This window comes from Ipomoea triloba, chromosome 11 (assembly GCF_003576645.1).
Source record: "Ipomoea triloba cultivar NCNSP0323 chromosome 11, ASM357664v1".
Lineage (NCBI taxonomy): Eukaryota > Viridiplantae > Streptophyta > Magnoliopsida > Solanales > Convolvulaceae > Ipomoea > Ipomoea triloba.
The window spans coordinates 21,202,049-21,216,192 of NC_044926.1; the positions used below are offsets into that span (position 1 = coordinate 21,202,049).

General features: G+C 36.3%; 2 protein-coding genes and 1 long non-coding RNA gene across 3 annotated transcripts; 2 read left to right on the top strand and 1 right to left on the bottom strand.

Annotated features, from left to right (window-relative positions):
• Positions 1–4,430: 4,430 nt before the first annotated feature.
• On the top strand, positions 4,431–8,664 carry LOC115996084 (zinc finger BED domain-containing protein RICESLEEPER 4-like). Its single transcript, XM_031235225.1, has 4 exons — positions 4,431–4,494; positions 7,880–8,247; positions 8,321–8,586; positions 8,634–8,664. Exons 1-4 carry the CDS (start codon positions 4,431–4,433, stop codon positions 8,662–8,664), a joined length of 729 nt encoding a protein of 242 aa, XP_031091085.1.
• Positions 8,594–10,461, top strand: LOC115997388 (zinc finger BED domain-containing protein RICESLEEPER 2-like). Its single transcript, XM_031236932.1, has 4 exons — positions 8,594–9,293; positions 9,375–9,716; positions 9,797–10,194; positions 10,285–10,461. Exons 1-4 carry the CDS (start codon positions 8,669–8,671, stop codon positions 10,330–10,332), a joined length of 1,413 nt encoding a protein of 470 aa, XP_031092792.1. The 5' UTR covers positions 8,594–8,668; the 3' UTR covers positions 10,333–10,461.
• Positions 10,462–13,538: 3,077 nt separating this feature from the next.
• LOC115997583 lies at positions 13,539–14,144 on the bottom strand. The gene is made up of 2 exons (XR_004093754.1): positions 13,943–14,144; positions 13,539–13,841 (listed from the first exon to the last, which is right to left on the bottom strand). It is a non-coding gene; the product is annotated as an uncharacterized LOC115997583 (long non-coding RNA).

Below are 14,144 nucleotides of genomic sequence, written 5' to 3' on the forward strand. Positions count from 1 at the left end.
CAATATCATTATAATATCATTTTAATTTAGCTACAGTTTTAGTTGCATTAGATAGACAATATAGTTTCATTACAGTATAACTAAAATATCATTATTATTCAACTATAGTTTCATTTGACAATGTATATTCAATATGTGAGATCTGTTATTCAATTTCATTTTAATTTAGCTACAGTTTTAGTTGCATTAGATAGACAATATAGTTTCATTACAGTATAACTAAAATATCATTATTATTCAACTACAATTTTATTTAACAATATACATTCAATATGTGAGACTTGTTATTTAATTCCATTTTATGCACAATGTAGTTTCACTACACTACTAAACTATTATTCTTATTTAACTGCAGTTTCATTTGACAATCTATACTTAATATGTGATGTCTATTATTCAATTTCATTTTATAAACATTATAGTTTCATTACAACATCACTAAAAAAAACTTACTGTGCAGCAGAATGTAACGATTGTCGTTTTGGCCACGGTTCATTGTATAATGATCAATAGTGTTATGGGCGGGTTAGCCCTCCATATGTCTAGTTATTATTTAAATTGGGTTGGGCTAACTTAGTTAAATATGGGTCGTTGCCGCTGTGTCGGTCGATCTGCTACAACTCTGTCTATGTTGGCCACTGCTGGGCTCGTCGAAGAGGAGCTCTATCGCTGATCACCAGACGTGTCTACTGCTGTTGGAGTTACCGTCGACAAGAGAATGGAGAGAGAGAGAGAGAGAGGGAGGGGGGAGGCGACTGGAAGATGGCGAGAAAATAGAGAATATATATATATATGCCGCTGCTCCCATGAGTCCACCCTCCCCCGTGAGTCCTTGTGCATCTCTGATCCATTGATGTAGACTAAAATAATGGCTAAGATTTAATTGAGTTTTGAATCAAATTTAATTTCAGTTTAATGTGCAGGGGTACGGTACGCATGTAATTGATCTATGGTTTTAAAAAAGGGAAAACAATATTCCAAAAGATCTACCAAAGACTTTTGGGTCAAACAGACTTTTTGGTCAAGCGGCATAGCTGTGGTCTTCCCAAATGAGAGATCACATGTTTGATTCCAGTGTTGGGCTTAGGATGTCTAACAATTCCTCCACACTTGCATACCCGTCACCGTGGAGATGGTAGAGTGACCACTGTGTGGGGCTTAGGATGTCTAACAATTCCTCCACACTTGCATACCCGTCACCGTGGAGATGGTAGAGTGACCACTATCTATTGCACCCACCCCGAATACGATCTAAGACCACTATCTACGATCTACATATTGCTCCTGCGCAGTAGACCACTATCTATTGCACAGTACAAAACAAGTATTGCACAGTACAAAACAAAACAAGTACGATCTACATATTGCTCCTGAACAGTAGACCACTATCTATTGCACAGTACAAAACAAAACAAGTACACACACAAAATAAAGAGATGGGGAAACAAAAGAGCAAATACCAATTTTGGTCCCACGACTATTAGCAAAATGACAATTTTGGTTCACATATTTCATTTCTACCAATTTTGGTCCCACCACTATTGTTTAGTACCAAATTTGGTCCCACAACTACTGTTTTAGTGCCAAAATTCATCGCGCCGGTCACCCATCCGTTTAAAACGTGTCGAAATCTAAAATTTTTGAAGGTATTTTCGTCCTTTTCAACTCAATATTCCAATTTGAGCATGAATAAAGAGATTTAAGCCCTAAGATCGCTCACAATTCACAATTCTCCTCCTCAAATTAAGGTAAAATGAGGAGGAAAACTGCAAATTTTGATTGATTTTAGGACTTAAATCTATTTATTCATACTCAAATTAAGATATTAAGTTGAAAATGATGAAAATACGCTTAACAATTTTAGATTTTTGCACGTTTTAAACGGATGGGTGACCGGCGCGATAAATTTTGGCACTAAAACAATAGTCGTGGATGAAAATTGGTACTAAAACAATAGTCATGGGACCAAAATTGGTAGAAATAAAACATGTGGACCAAAATTGTCATTTTGCTAATAGTCGTGGGACCAAAATTGGTATTTGCTCAAATCAAGTACACACACAAAATAAAGAGATGGGTGGCAAGAAAATAGTATCTTTCGTTTTAAAATTAAAATGTGTGATCAAGCGGCATAGCTGTGGCTCTCCTTAGTGAGAGGTCAATAGTACATTCTAACAGAGTCAATAGGATTCAACAAAAAAAAAATTAAAATGTAGAGTTAATTAATCCATGAACATGCACACACCCCTAATCCAATAATTGTCATTTGTGTGTGTGTGTGTTTCTAAGGATCCTGCATGGGAGACCATGCTCTAGTGCACACTACTAAACACACAACCTCCACTGGATAATGAAACACATACATACAAAAAATAAAGCGTGCACAATTGATGAAGGCACAACGGGAGTAGAACAAACGCAATAGCACACACTCATAATCCATTAATTCTCATTTACGTGTTTCGTGTTAAAACAGGTTACAGGTCATGCACAGAAGTCCGCACAGATTTATCAACATGAATTTTGTGTTTTATGTTAAGTATGTGTTCTCAATTATATAATTATGTATAGAGTTAATACCACAAATGGTCCTCTGACTATTGGAGTAGTACTCCTTTTAATCCTCGACTTTCAATTCGACCACAAATGGTCCTCTGACTTTCATTTTTGACCACAAATAGTCCTCTGTTAAAATTTCTGTTAAATAAGTGTTAAATCTAGGGGTATTATCGTCAAATTGATATATATAATGATCATAAAATAAAAGTGTTTAAAATTTTTCCATTTTAAAAGTGTTTAAAAGTATTTAATTTGTTCATTTATGTAATTTGTCACGTCCATTTTGTTTTTATATTTATTAATTCAATGTTTATTAATGTTTGAAATTAATTATGTTGTCATATAATTCTAAAAAAGAAGTAATCATAATAATATTAATCAATTTGACGATATTACCCCTAGATTTAACACCTATTTAACATAAATTTTAACAAAGGACTATTTGTGGTCAAAATTGAAAGTCAAAGGACCATTTGTGGTCGAATTAAAAGTCGAGGACTAAAATGAGTACTACCCCAATAGTCAGAGGACCATTTGTGGTATTAATATTATGAACATAGATTTTGTACTTTATAAAGACAAATTCGGTATATTACACTATCGTTTACCGTGCCGCGATATAAATTGCCTATATGGATCTACTCAAATATGCTTGAGTAGATCTTGTACGTCCATCATGTTTAAGGCCATTAACATGCTATGGGCGTGTTTGGTTCACCAGGTATCAAAATCGAAATAAAAATTAAATATTTAGTAATGGTAATAAATTTTGGTGAAAATATTTTACATGTTTAGTAATAAGATGGAATTGAAATGATTACAAATATTGATCTTTAGTTGTTTATAACCCTATAATGGGTTGGTGAGCTGCTCAATTCTTTAGTAATCTGTACATAAATATAGATTTTATACACTATTTTACTGCTAACGTGTATATATAAACATATACATATATATATATATATATAAGGAGGTGGGAGGTGAGGGGGGCAATACACATATACATATATATATAAGGAGGTGGGAGGTGAGGGTAGCTGCCGTCACTGTATCTCCGCCCAAGAGCACAAGATGAGCAAAGCTTCAAGCATTTAACATAAATTTATGTAGTAAAGAGGAAAAACTTATAAGCAAGCATAAATGATAGACAACTGCAAAACTTAAGGGAATAACTTCATATTATCTTCATGCACGTCTAATGCATATAAGAGCACCCTTATTAATAGATATTGAATGGTTTTTGGAACAGTGATTTGCCACTTGGAGGAGAGATAAGGAGGAGAGAGAAGTGACCAAGCTCATCTGCAAGCTTTGGATATTGGAACAATGCTTTGGTACGGTAAAAAATAAAATATAATGCTTGCTGTGCGCGTTTAGCGCATAGCAGCACCGCTGCAGGCGCATGCGCTGCACGCGCTCGGGGCATCAGGCGCGCTTGACAACATTATATATATATAGGATTTGGATCCAGTGAGATCATCCTATTTAGACGAGATCATGAGATTACATCTCGACCATTTATTGTTTTTGTTTCACGGTTCAGATTTTATTTTAATTATTTATTATTTATTATTGTTTCTCGGTCAGATTTGGGATCAGGGAGGGCTTTATGGTAATTTTAATTCTTATTTGCATAATTACGTTTTGTGAATCCCATTTTTTACTCGATTTTTTTCCTTTTGCGATTGCGTCTTCCACGATTTTGCGCCGGTCTCCATTCCACGATTTGGCGCCGGTGATATCCTCCCACATTTTGGCGATATCCAATTTCCGTAGGTGTTATCCTCTCACGATTTGGCGCCGGTCTCCATCCCTTGCGGTCGCGTCTTCTTCACTCTCGCTTGTCGACATAGGCATAAGCTCGAAGTTCCATGGCGGGCTCTTCTATTCGGAGGTCGAAGCGTCTGAGGAGGAATGCTTCTAATGGTGTTGAAGGTATTCCGTTTCACTTTTTTGGTGTTTATTTCTTTATCTCCTTTTTGTTTTTTTGGTTAGGGTTAGCATTGGGGCGGTGGTTTGGTATTCCAGGTTACTATCTTTTGGGGCGGTGAGTGGTGTTCATATTTCGTAATTGTTTTATACAAATCAAAATGGGGGGAGATGATATTTCATATTTCATGAGTTTGAATACAGTGGTATGTGCGTGGTAATTTTACCCAGTATAGTAATTGGGTCTGTGCAGTCGTTGTTCTATGTCTGTGCAGTTGCTTGGGGAGGTTTTAGGAATGAGTTCGTATAATTAATGATCTTGAATTTCAGTTGATGAGTTCAAATGATGGTTTTGTTAAATTTTTTTATGGTAGTATTTGGATATTGAACACTAGGATTAGTTTATCTGGCCTAATAGGTTTAGACTTTGGCTATAATAGATTTCAACAAGGTGCTCTTGTTTTAGTATTTTGGTATAGATCAACATCCTCATAAAGAAGCTGGCTATGAATCAATTTCCCAGCCTTTGAGCAGTGTGATGTGTATTTCAAAAGAAGCATATCCAGTTTGGAGGTGGACGACTTTCCTTTCTATGCCAATTATGATTCATGGATGCTGAAACAGGCTCTCCCTGCGCATCTAATTGCAACATGAAAGTATGAAATGAGTAGGCAAGCACCTTCTCTATTTTTTTTTTCTGTCCACATAAATATGCACCACGACGCAGGATTCAGTAGTTAGACCAGAAGATGGATGACTAGTCCTGCCTAGAGTTTGCCATTAGTTTATCCTAAGGTTGTGAGATAAAAGGGGATTTTGATTTTCCCCACCCCAACCCCACTATCTTGTGCTCATCGAGACACTGGATGATAAACTGAATCCTTTCATAACCCATGCTCTGTGTTTTGCAATCAAACTTTGCCTTTTTCTCTTTATACAGTGTAGGACTTTATGTGTCTTTTATTAGTTGGTTTAAGGTTCTCCAACATCTTTCCACCTTTTCTGCTCACATTTATATTTAACTCTATGAGCCCTGTTATTCTGTTAATTATGTTTTGTTTCTAAATTCATAATTAATTAGTTTAGTGTGTTTGCTGTTGTAGTATTTACTTAATTGAATCATGCTATCTTACTTAATTACATAGTATTAATACGTAGCTTAATGCATTGATGAACATAACTTGAATCAAGTAACGCACTTCTTTGATTGATTTGCCTATTATGGATGGTTTTGGATTTATAAAAGTGTGTACCGTGTTGGGTAAGCTTGTTGTTTGTGCGTATTTTGGCCTGTGTGCATGCTATTTTATGTCATTATCATTTTCAATTGCTATTCTTTTAGTTTTACGAATTCTCAGTTGCTTTTTAAATTGAATCAAATTACATAGTATTATTACATTATGGTTGGGGTTGGGTTTAGAAATCTGTTTACCATGTTCTATAAGCTTGGGGGGTTTGTGTACTTGTGCCTGTGTTGTGTTTAGGGTTTAATTGTGTGCGCCCGTATGAGTAGTAGTGTCCCATTTTTCTTTATCACTATTTTCTTCTTAATTTTCTACATTATACCATACTTGGCCATTCTTTAGGGTACTTAGGCTTGTGCTGTTTATGGTATAAGTGTGTGCGTGCTTATTAGTCGGTCTCTACCGTGCATGCTTTTTGATTTATTTCACATTTTTAAATACTATTCTTTAACGAGTTGGACTGCAATGTGCATGCTCTTTTTAATTTTCATTATCATTTCCAAATGCTATTCTTATAGTTTTGCCAATTCTCAGTTGCTTTTGAAGTTGAATCAAATTACATTGTACTATTACATTATGGTTGGGTTTGGTTTTAGAATATTGTTTACCATGTTCTATAAGCTTGGTGGGTTTGTGTAGTTATGCCTGTGCTGTTTAGGGTATAAGTGTGTGCTTCCGTGTGAGTTTGAGTCCATGTGGCATGCTCTTTCCGTTATTTGTTTCGGACTACATGGAATAATTTAATCCATCAAAAATATAAAAGTGAACTGTTTTTTTTTTCTTAATTTTAAAAAACAGAACAAACGTTGTTAAAGTGTCGTTATCACTTGGCCCGATTTAACTCTTTACGTTTGTTTCGTAATAAAATTAAATTTATAACATTTATACACTTTTTGAGATTGCAGTCAGATTATACAAGAGGCAAAAGTTGGATTGAATTTTGAGAAATTGAGAAGAATAAATCTAGGGTGTGTGTGGTTATGAGTGTGTGCATGCTTATTAGTGTGTGTGAGCTTATGAGTGCGGTACTTAGGCTTTGTGCTGTGTTAGGGTTAGGGGTGTAAACGAGTCGAGCCACTCGCGAGCCGCTCGCGAGCTACTCGGTCAAAGCTCGGCTCGAACTCGGTCAACTTCGAGCTCGAGCCGAGCTCGAGCCGGCTCGTTAAATAATCGAGTCGAGCTCGAGCCTAAATATTTTAGGCTCGTGGCTCGTCGAGCTGCTCGCGAGCCACACATATTTTTATATAATAATAATAATAATAATAATAATAATAATAAAGAGTAAAGACATAGGTACAGTTAACCCTAAATCAAAAGCTTAAGCTTAAGCCGCCACTCACCATCAGCATACCTCTCCTCTCACCTCTCACCTCTCAAGTCTCACCTCTCCAGTTCCGGTCTCCACCTCCATTCCTCCCACTTCCCGTTTATCCCTCACGGCAGCAGACGACGCGATAGAACGGCAGCAGACGAAGCAGCAGCACGAGCCACCTCTCGCTTCCGTCGCTGATGCAGCCGAGATCGACCAGCCTTTGGCCGCCGCCGCAGCAGAGATCGACCGGCCTCTCGCCCACCGCCATTTCCCGCAGCTGCAACAGGTTACATTCTTGTATTCTTGGAACAGAAATATACTACTGTTTTTTTATAGAAGAAATATACTGTTTTTTTTTTTTTTGGATAGAAGAAATATATTACTGTTTTTTTTTATAGAAGAAATATACTACTGTTTTTTTATAGAAGAAATATACTGTTGTGTTTGTTTTTGGATAGAAGAAATATACTACTGTTTTTTTTTTTTGGGAGAAAAATATACTACTGTTAACTGTTAAGTGCTGCTATCTTGCATTCTTGGAACATAAATTGATTAGTGTTTGGAAACATAAATATACTACTTTAATTACATATTTACATTTAATTCAAATATTCAATTAAATTTAAACATTAATACTTTATTATTGACTAGGTTTGCTTTGGTTCATAAACCTTGAGATGAGTACATCTAAATTATGGTCAAATTCAGAGTCTTGAGATTCAGTAGCCAATTTACATTCTTGTGCTTGCTGCTTTGTAGTAATTACTAATTAGTGTTTGGACTTTGGCTTATGTTTTGGTGTTGTGAACTTAATTAGTTTTATTATTATTTTCAGTAGTCGTGTCCACTGAAAATTCATCTATTCCTCAAAATACATACACCTCAAGTAATGCAGTTGGTGAAAATATTGAAACAAATATTGAGGTGAATGAACAAGCTGGAGCATTTGAAAAAATAGGATTACATTCCAATGACCATGATACACAACAAAATGAAGAAACAGTTAGCCAACAAGATTTTCAAACAAACAAGAGAAAAAAGACATCATGTGTGTGGGATGATTTTACAGTTATTGAGCCAGATGGAATAAAGAAGGCAAAATGTAACCATTGTCATCAACAATTCACATTAACTAAATCGGGCACCACAAGTAGCTTGAAGAGGCATCAAGCTAAATGTGTTACAAGAAAGACAAATTTGAAGGTAACTACATAAATTTTCTTTAGCTTAAATTTTCTATGCATCAATAATAGTAATTGTATTATTGATTTTGTAGATGATTGATCAACAAATGAAGTTAAATTTTTTGCCAAGTGAGGGAGTTTCATCTTCCATTCCTCCATTACATCCTGGAAAGTTTGACATGGAATTAATGAGGGAGTCTGCTACTCATTGGATCATGATGCATGAACATCCATTTACCATTTTAGAAGAAGTGGGATTCAACATTATGATGAAACGAGGTATGCCCGAGTGGAAAAAAATTAATAGAAACACAAGCAAGGCAGATTGTTTGAAAGTTTATGAGCTTGAAAATAAGAAGTTGAAGAACAGTCTTGAATGCATTAGTAAAGTAAGTTTGACAACAGATTGTTGGAAATCAAAAAATCAAAAGATTGAGTACATGGTTGTCACTGGCCATTGGATTGATTCTTCGTGGAGATTGCAAAAGAGAGTTTTAAGCTTCATCAACATTCCACCACCGAGGGGAGGTCTTCAGATTTCTGATGCCATATTCAAATGCATGAAAGAGTGGGGCATTGAAAAGAAAGTTTTTACAATTACAGTTGATAATGCTTCAAGTAATGATTCTGCTATTCGGTATATGAAGGATACACTCCAAAGATCAAGAAGTTTGGTATGTGGAGGACGTTTATTTCATGTTCGTTGTTGTGCGCACATTTTGAACTTGTGTGTACAAGATGGATTAGAAGAGATCCGACACATCATTAGTGATGTTAGAGATAGTGTGGAATATGTGAACCGATCAGAGGCTAGGCGTATACAATTTGCAGATTGTGTGCAACAATTGCAATTGAAAGATAGAAAATTGATTCGTGATTGTAAGACTAGATGGAACTCGACTTTTGAGATGTTAAGTTGTGCACTTAAGTTCAAAGAAGCTTTTAAGATGCTACAAGATCGTGATCCATTCTTTGACAGTTGTCCATCGGAAGCTGATTGGGATAATGTTAGCAAAGTTTGCTCAATATTAGAGGCTTTTTGGATAGCAACTCACGTAATTTCAGGTTTGTTTCTTTTAATTTGATTCTTCTTTAAGTACAAAACTTTGTTTCTTCTAATTGGTTTTATGTTGTTACTTGTTTCAGGTTGTGAGTACCCAACTTCAAATTTATTTCTTCAGGAAGTTCAAAAAATCAAATCAGCATTGGATGGTCGTGTAGATGATGAAGATTCCTTTATTCGAAATTTGGTTCTGATAATGAAGATGAAGTTTGATAAATATTGGGGTGAGTGTAATTTGTTGATGGCTATAGGTGCTGTATTTGATCCAACAAAAAAAATGCTTGCAGTTGAATTTTGTTTTCCTAGACTTTATTCTAGTAAGGAAGCTGCAGAAAATATTTCAAAAGTGAAGGAGATCATTAATACTCTTTATGAAGAGTATGTTGCTAAATCAATCAACCAAGGAATTTTTACAAGTCCGGCAGGTACTTTGCAGTTTGCACAATCAACCAAATAATTATTTTTATTTTATTATTTTATATTAACAATTTAACTTTTACACTAGGTTCTTCAATGGCTTTTGAGAGCCAAGTCAGCCACCAAAGTTCTACACATACTTGGGATGATTTTGATGCATATTGTGCACAAGTTGAGACTGCAGAACCTAAAAGATCAGAGTTAGTGGACTATTTAGAAAAAGGGCGTCTTAAAAAGAATGAGCTTCCTAGTGACTTTTCTTGTTTGGACTGGTGGAAGATGAATAGAATGCAGTATCCAATACTGTCAAGAATGGCGGCAGATATTTTAGCTATACCTGTTACTAGTGTGGCTTCAGAAGCAACGTTTAGTGCTGGAACAAGGGTAATTGATTCTTATCGTGCATCATTGTTACCGGAAACAGTACAAGCTTTACTTTGTGGGGGTGATTGGCTTCGACATATACACGGAGTTACCAAAAATAAAGTAAGTTTATTTTTAATCTATAACTTTTCTACATTGTCTTTTAAAAATATCTAGTTAACTACAAGCTTGTTTACCTTTTATTTTTTTCAGAAAGATAAATCGTACCAAGAAATTTATCTACCTTTATCCAACTCATGAAAGTACGATGAAGACTTGTAGTTGATGTGGAATTGTCAGCTTGTATGGACTATTGAGTACTTTGAACTATGCAGTTTGGACTTATGATGTATTATTAGTAATGTATGAGTACAAAAATTATTATTATTATTTGATGCATCATGCATGTAGTTAATTAAGTCAAATTCGAGCTCCAACACGAGCTCGAACTCGAGCCATGACGAGTCGATATTCGGCTCGAGCTCGAGCTCGAGTTCGAACAGTCGAGCCAATCGAGCCGAGCTCGAGCTGCTCAAAAATAAGACGAGCCGAGCTCGAGCTTCATTTTTTGAGCTCGATCGAACTCGAGCCGAGCTCGAGCTCTCATGTTTCGAGTCGAGCTCGAACTCGAGCACCTCTAAGTTCGGGCTCGGCTCGGCTCGTTTACACCCCTAGTTAGGGTATAAGTGTGTGTGTGTGCTCTTTACGGTATACCTGTGTGCGTCCCAACATACATGTTGTTCAATTACCTACAGTTTTGTTTTTTCATAAATGTGTGTGTGCTTTAAATAAAAGTGTGCCACTTCATAGGGGACACTGATAAAGGTATTCAAACTGATATGTTGGATAATCAGCCCTTGGACAATTTTGAATCTCCCCCTGTTGTTTTGCCCACTCGCGCCCAACCAGACCCGATGCAAGATGATTCTGATAGTGGGCTTGGTGGTGAGGATGTGCAGTTGTTCCCTGAACTGAAGATCCGTGGCAGCCCAAAGCATTTAGCCTCGCCAATTAAACACTTTAATGCTTGTCAAAAGAACGTCGTGCGTGCGCTTGGACTTGGAGATATATTGGACTTTCAAGTTGAAGGTATTCCAAAGTCTATGTGTAGGTGGCTGATTAGTAATTTTGACCCGACTAACATGTGTTCGAGCCTGGAGAACGGATTGGTTGTCCCAGTTACAGAGGAGGATGTTCATTATACATTGGGTCTTCCGCGGGGAAGTGTTGTTATTACAAAGAGACGAAAGGAGAGGAGGATGTTCATTATACATTGGGTCTTCCGCGGGGAAGTGTTGTTATTACAAAGAGACGAAAGGATGATGTCAGTGATACCTTAAAGGAATGGAGGTCTAAGTTCAACAAAGTGAAGCATGATGTCACGTTGGCTATGATTGCGACTAAGGTCAGATCTCTTTTGGAGGGGGACGTCTGGTTTAAGCGCAATTTTGCCGTTCGTGTTGTTAGTGTGTTGGGTGGGACGATGAAGAACGGGTATGCAAACCAGTTGGTCTTTCATCATTTCGAGGATGTTGATGAGATTAAAAATTTGAACTGGTGTAAGTTTGTGTTGGAAATAACCATAACGAGACAGAAAAATGGCATAATGTAATTAGTGTAAAATAAAATCGAGGACAAGCACAAACCGGCCAGTCGTGTGCACACACCATCAAACTACAGCGCACACACCAACTCATCAAACCACATCGCAAATGCACAAACTCCCAAATCCATATACATTAGTGCGTACTCCTAAATTCAAGTATTTATTACAATTACATAGTAATGCACGCACGGTAATTCGGTTTAAACATACACTATTAGCCCTCCCCAAAACAGAAAATAAATTTTATATTACAAAAGCCAAGGTTACGCACATGCTACTACTCACACACGCACACACCAGGACAGCATGAATAATATAATACAACGCTGTAAATTGGCGTCCCTCCACCTGCTAAAACATTAATGCAAACCCTTACCAAACTAATACCGAAATCAATCATTGAAAAATCCATAACGAATATGAAAATTGGCATAATATAATTCGCATAAAATAATCTCAAAACCAAGCAAAAACTATCTGTCCTATGCACACACCAAAAAATAATCCTAAACCCTTACCAACCAAACACCAAAATAAAACATTAAAATATCAATATGGAGACAGAAAAAATGAAGTAATGTACTTCACATTAAATATCCACATAAACAACCATAAACTACCCAGTAGTATGAACACACCCATCTACCTATCGCGCACACACCAACTCAACCTATGTTATATATTCCACTATTGCCACCAACTATCAATACCCAACGACGCACACACCACTACCCAACGACGCACACACCACTACACAGTGCCGGCCCAATCACCAACTATCAATACCCATGCACACACCATGACCCTACGACGCACACACCACTACCCATCAATACACTACGACACACACACCAATACACAACGACGCACACACCACTACATAGTGCCGGCCCAATCACCAACTATCAATACCCATGCACACACCATGACCCTACGACGCACACACCACTACCCATAGGAAAACTCTACACATCCATGATTTTAGATACATACCCGTATTGCTGCTTGACATGGTGTTTCCTCTTCCCTATGAGAAATTTAATACCTTTTCTTTCGACTTCTGTGTTATATTCAGACAAAAAGATCACACAATAATTTTTACTGGGTTACCATCATTAGGAGTCCTTAATATATGCCGACTACTATGTTAAATTAATTTCCTTTATTACAGATTATGATGAAAGTTACAACTATATCCTTTTATTTTTATTCTGGCCTATTTTAAATATTATTGTAATATTAATCATAACCATCCATTTTTAATTTATTGATGGCTAAGATGGGATCTCATGATCTCATCTTATTGGGTGATCTCATTGGATCCAGCCCCTATATATATATATATATATATATATATATATATATATATATATATTGTTTTTTAAATTTGATTTGTTTTTTTTTCCTTCTTCTTCCACTTTCTCTTTCCTAATCACACTTACAAAAACTCTTCAATTACCGTACCTGACAAAGAAGATCTATTTCAATTTCCAAATATAGGAATCAGTTATGGTACAAGTAAAAATCATCGATATATTACCGATTGGCTTTTTTTTTTAAACGGAGCCTGAATACTTCGTTTTTTTAGTCCAACCAAGCCAACCATAATAGAATATAATAGTAAGTAATATGAATTTTCTCCCAAAAGGTTCTCATTGTTTTTCACGCTCCAAATTTTGGATGATTCCATGAATTTATCTAGGTGAAAGGGGGGTTATCTCTCTCGGGAGGGAGAACAGAGAAATCTCAAATGACTCAATATATCTGACAAGTTGCACAAACCAACGCAAAACTTAAGGGAATACACTGAGTGAGGAAGAATACTTGGGTTGGGTTCAAAATATAACTAATGCACATAAGCTAGCATAATAGGGAGCAACGTAACATTTTGAAAACATCATTTGATCTGATGTATCTTATTCGGGATAATAAACGTGGAATGATAGAACTAACGGCAAAAATGTCTACTTGTGTGTAGGCAGATCTAGTGAAACCATTATGTGTTGTGTAACGAGAAACAAACTCCTCCAGTTACACATATAACATATTTCATAGAGGAGAAAACAGAACCTCCGATCACAGAGATGAACTTAAACGGTGAAGATCTACAAAACCATAAAGCACTGCCCTTTTACGCTCTTTCACCTTCACCTGATATATAACCCTGCATATTTTCCTCTGATTAGGTTTTCGAACTAAGGAGTATATACACGAATATATTTATGTACATAAATCTTAGCTTCGTAAACAGTTCTTGTAACCTACCTTAAACCTTCCAGCCACATTTCTGTCATTAAGGTTTCACCTGGATACACATGTAATAAAAATCTGCCAGATATGTTCTTTATCATGTTTGGGTCCCCTTTGCAAATACATTTTATGATAGCCCTAACAGCAAATCCAAGTGTGCACAGCCCATGCAAAATTGGGCGAGAAAACCTGGGATTAAGTGATTAAAAAGAAAAGA

Coding starts and splice junctions, on each gene's coding strand:
- LOC115996084 (XM_031235225.1), top strand. CDS start 4,431: ATGGCGGGCTCTTCTATTCGGAGGTCGAAGCGTCTGAGGAGGAATGCT. Junction 4,495..7,879: donor TGCTTCTAATGGTGTTGAAG/GTATTCCGTTTC, acceptor TATTATTTTCAG/TAGTCGTGTCCACTGAAAAT. Junction 8,248..8,320: donor CAAGAAAGACAAATTTGAAG/GTAACTACATAA, acceptor TTGATTTTGTAG/ATGATTGATCAACAAATGAA.
- LOC115997388 (XM_031236932.1), top strand. CDS start 8,669: ATGGTTGTCACTGGCCATTGGATTGATTCTTCGTGGAGATTGCAAAAG. Junction 9,717..9,796: donor AATTTTTACAAGTCCGGCAG/GTACTTTGCAGT, acceptor CTTTTACACTAG/GTTCTTCAATGGCTTTTGAG. Junction 10,195..10,284: donor ACGGAGTTACCAAAAATAAA/GTAAGTTTATTT, acceptor TATTTTTTTCAG/AAAGATAAATCGTACCAAGA.